A 4,463-nucleotide genomic window follows, 5' to 3' on the forward strand; every position below is an offset into this window, starting at 1 on the left:
TTCTCCGCATTCCACTTTGGAGCTTAATAGAGATCAAATTGTCCATCTGTACTTTATTCCTAATGCTCCTGGCTCCTATTTCTTGCGCCCATAAAGCTTTTACAGGCCCGCTACCTTTAGGCTATCCGACTTAGGGTATCCAGCAAACAACTCTTTTTTCTTTTTCATTTACATGCAGAAGTTTCCAATAACTTCCTCTGAAACCCGCCTGTTTTCTTTTTGCAGACAAAACTCCCTATTCTTTTTAGTGTGTGTGGGAGGGGTTATGGTTTTTTTCTCTTTGGTAGATAAAGCAGATTATTCAGTTTAAATAGCTGCTTGCAATTTTTCGTATGAGATTGATTAATGCAAAAGAGGGGGTATTTCTTCTATAAGAGAGATCATTCTTTCTCTCTGCATGTGATTATTATTTTAATCCAATGCATGTATCAAGGAAAGGAGGAATTAGATCCATTCTTTTCTTTCTTGGTCTTTTTTTTTTTTAAGAGAAAGCTTTGATGAGATCAGTTTAATGTGTGTTGGGATGACAGCATTAAATTCTCCCACAAACGCAGAGGAAGTGGGAAGGGACAATATACATTTAACTTGGGGTGAATGGGAAGGGAGGGACAGTTCTCGTTTAACTTGGAGAGGGGAAGGAGGGCAGGACCACTTGAACACTTCCCAGTCAATATGCACATTTTAGTCCAAATCACCCTGGTTGGAATAAACCACTGAATGTAAAGGGGGTGAGGTATTCCTCCAGCTGACCTGTTTGGGGGGCGGATGTTTTACTTTCGCACAGAACCCCCGAAAGATGGACCCCCCCAAAAGAAATCGTGCCACAACCAGAGTTGAAATCCCTTTCCTCCCCCTCTCCAAATTCCCAGCAGTAGATATATGTGGCCAAGGTTTCCTAATGTGATTTGGGGGGTACATTTGATTGGGGGGGGTCAGTCACCTTAAAGGGCGCTGGGGTGGGTTAGAAGCTGGGGTGCTCAGCCTTTCCTGAAAATCAAGACGTCTCCAGTTGGGCACTTCAGATCCCTAGGGTCTTTGGGATTAATCCGGTTCCCATCTCCCTCTCCCCCTCCCTCAACTGTTGCATGTAAACCTGGCTGGCGAACATTCATCCGGCCTCGTTTAGAAACCCTCCAGGCCACAGCCCCGGAATTTGAGGCTGGGGGGCACAGGGAGGGCGCTGCCGCCCACCTGCCAGCTCCACAGAGGGTGCGTTTTGGAGAGCGCGCAGGTGTTCTTTACGCACAGGGAGGCGGCGGGACGCAGATCCCCATCGTCCCCCACTACCAGGGAAGGGGTGCAGGGGAAGTTGCCCATGAGGCTGAAGGAATTCCTGCCTGGGGCTGGCCCGGCGCTGGCCAGGCGTTTGCAATGGGCCTTTCCCTTTTGGGCATTCCTCCTCGGAGTCTTTTGTGGCCTCCCCTTACTGGAGTTTTGTTGCCGTTCTGCCTCAACGCCTCTGGCAAGGCGTCTGCGCTTGGAATTCCTTTCCGAGCCATTGCCTTTCAAAGCTTTGTTTGACAAGGGGCTGGGGCTCGGTGCGCTTTTGGAGCCGGGACATTGGAGCTCGGCCGCTTTGCACGGCTCCGTCTTCCCTCCGGGCCGCAAACTTTTCCCGTCCGCGTTGAACCCTTTTGCATAACACCACAGCTTGGATTGCCTGATGAGCCTGTCGAAATGCTCCCTCCTGGGCTCCCCTAAGGCCCTCTGGGGAGCCGGGCTGAGGCTCCCTGCGAATTCCTGAGCTGAGGGCGGAGGAGCTGAGCCCAGGGCTGGCTCTTGGGAAGCAGATCGCCCGGCTAACGCAGCGAGCTGCCTCTCTGCTTGGTCACTGGGGCCTAACGAGGCTGCATTGTTCGAGGCATCTTTGTGCAAATCCTCCCCTTTGGCGCAGGGCTCTGTCGCCCCACGGCCTCCCGCCTTTTGTTGTGGGTCCCCCACAGGGTAGCTGCAGCTCGGGGAGGGACGGGAGGGGGGGGCCTCCGGCTTTGCGCACACTAGCTCTGGCTGCTGCTGCGGAGCCCCGGCTCCCAGGGCTGGAAGCGGCCTCAAACTTTCCAAAGTTGACGCTCGCAGAGTCCTGGCCCAGAGCTGCTGGGAGAGGAGCAGGAGGTTGGGATCGGGACGCAGGGCTGCTTTGTGGGGCTCCGGGAGCCTCTCGTCTCCGCCGGGCTCTCTGGGGGGGTGGGCCAGCTGCTGGAACCTGGGCAGAGCCGCCTGCCTGTAGCGGGTGCTCTGCACCGAGTCCCCGCTGCACAGCGAGCTGCTCTCCGACTCCGAGGAGCTGCCTTCCTCGCTGCTGCACGACGTGTCCCCCTCCTCTTCCTCTTCCTCCTCCTCCTCCGACGAGTCGCTGGAGGTGGCCGGGCTGGAGCCCCCGAAGTCCAGGCTGGAATCCGAGTCGCTGGAGTAGCCGGCCGAGGTCCCCTGCCTCTTGCAGCCCGGGAAGAGGCGGCCTTTCCTGGCCGCCCTCGGGCCCTTCTCCTCGGGGAAGAGCCCTTTGGAGCAGCAGGAGCCCCGCTTGGGCCGGCCGGGCTCCGGCTGGGGAGACGCCTGCCCGGCTCCGTGCGCCCGGGCTGCCGAGTGGAGCAGCTGGAGGTCCCGGGGGTAGGCGCTCAACACGCCGGAGAAGAGCCCCCCGCGTCCTCCCAGGCCGTAGCCCTTCCTGCCCCGGGTGGCTTTGTCATAGTTTTGGAAGAGCCCGGCCGGGGCGGGGCGGGGTGCGGGGGCCAGCTCGGCGCAGATCCCCGGCTCCTGGGTGCAGCAGGGGCCGGCTCCGCAGGGGGACCGCAGCGGCTGGCGGGGGCAGTCGAACAGATCCGCCGGGCCCGGCCGCCGCAGCTGCTCTCTCCTCTTCCTCTTCCTCCTCCGGGGGCTGAGGCTCTTGCAGGAGGTGCAGAGCGCCTCCAGGTCTGCCTTGGAGATGAGCGAGCAGTTCACCGCTCGGGTGGGCACGGAGTTGATGGCTTTGAGGGTCCGGAGCTCCCTGAGATCGCAGCGGCGGCTCTTGATCTTTAGGGTCTCCATCTTCTTGCTGATGGTGGTCCGGGGGATATCCTTAAACAGGTCGCTGAGGACCTGGGCCAAAGCAAACATCTGTGTGCCATTGATCTGTAAGTATCCCAGGTTTATCCCTTCGATTTCTTGGTAGCCAGTCTGGAATTCCCCTGGCCTGGCTTCCCCGTTGTAATCCATGGTGGCTGGCACCATTCCGAAGGTCCCTTCGCAGGTCAGGAACATGTCGCCAGGAGAATTTACGCTGTCTCTTCCCCAGGGGTCATTGGAAAGAAGGGCATCTGCGTTCCCACTCCTTGATCACAAACTCCAACCCACAAAAAAAAAAGGGGAGAAGAGGGGTCTGTGTGTGTGTGTGTGTGTGTGTGTGTGTGTGTGTGTGTGTGTGTCTGTTGGGGGGAAGCTGCAAAGCCGTCGATTTCCCTTTCAAACGCTCCAGTCAATGATTCGCAACATCTTCCAAATACCCAGTTCCTCCTCCGGCGCTGGGGCTCGATTTCTCCCCTTCCCCCTCCCCAACCAAAAAAGGCAGCGAGAGAGGAAGAAAAGTAAAGAAGCCAAACATCTTGCCGCCTTCCAAGACTCCCCCCGCTCCCCCCCCCCCCACCACCTTCCGCTTCAAAAATAACCTCCCTCCGAAAAGAAACCAGCCAGCAGGTCCCCCTTTTGCTGGGCGATGCCAGCGAGATGCTGAGCAAACAAAGCGGTGGAGGTGGTGGGCTAAAAATGGGACCGCATGGAATCCTGCGGGGGAGTCCCCACCTTTGGCTGGGTTTGCTTTCTTAAAGACAAGCTCCCGGCGTACAGTATATGGCAGGAAACACCCCACCAAATAATTTCTCAAATCTGGAAGCTGATTGGGCACTTTAGCCATGTGATGTCATAAAACCCCAACATTTCACACACACACACACACACACACCCCGATGTAAAACACTCATAAAAAAAAAAAAAACCTTTCATTTAACAGCCACGCTGCTGCCAGGCAGACAAACATCGAGCGGTACACGAGCGTGTGGCAGGATTAGATAGGTAGAGGCAGATTTGACTCTGCGCCTAGATCTACACTTTATGCAGATGTTTTATAGGTATAATGTCTGTGTATACGCACACAGCCCTGACAGACAGATGTGCGTATCTGTATAGATGTGCATGCTAACAGTAACACACACACACACACACTTATAGATACACTATTTTAAACCGTGTTTGCTCCTTTTTCGAGGTAATTTTAATGCTACCTTCCTCGTTAAGAAATCACCTTTTTAGCAGCCGGGGGTGTAGCTGTGTTTATATGGTATTTATTTTAGCCTCTTTATGAGGAATTGTTTTAGGAGATTTTACCGTTTTCTTTTACGTGCCATTTTCCTAGGTTTTCAGCCAAACCTGTTTTAAAAAAATTTGAAATGTTACGGCTCTGAGTTCAGAGGGGCTGGCTCTGTGACCAT

The 4,463-nt window shown here is 55.2% G+C and overlaps 1 protein-coding gene across 1 annotated transcript; it reads right to left on the reverse strand.

Annotated features, from left to right (window-relative positions):
* Positions 1-227: 227 nt before the first annotated feature.
* LOC102943996 (elongin BC and polycomb repressive complex 2 associated protein) lies at positions 228-4,175 on the reverse strand. The gene has a single exon (XM_037887160.2). The coding sequence runs from the start codon at positions 3,238-3,240 to the stop codon at positions 1,123-1,125; it is 2,118 nt and encodes a 705-aa protein (XP_037743088.1). The 5' UTR covers positions 3,241-4,175; the 3' UTR covers positions 228-1,122.
* Between the last annotated feature and the right edge of the window lie 288 nt (positions 4,176-4,463).

This window comes from Chelonia mydas, chromosome 27 (assembly GCF_015237465.2).
Source record: "Chelonia mydas isolate rCheMyd1 chromosome 27, rCheMyd1.pri.v2, whole genome shotgun sequence".
Classification (NCBI taxonomy): domain Eukaryota; kingdom Metazoa; phylum Chordata; order Testudines; family Cheloniidae; genus Chelonia; species Chelonia mydas.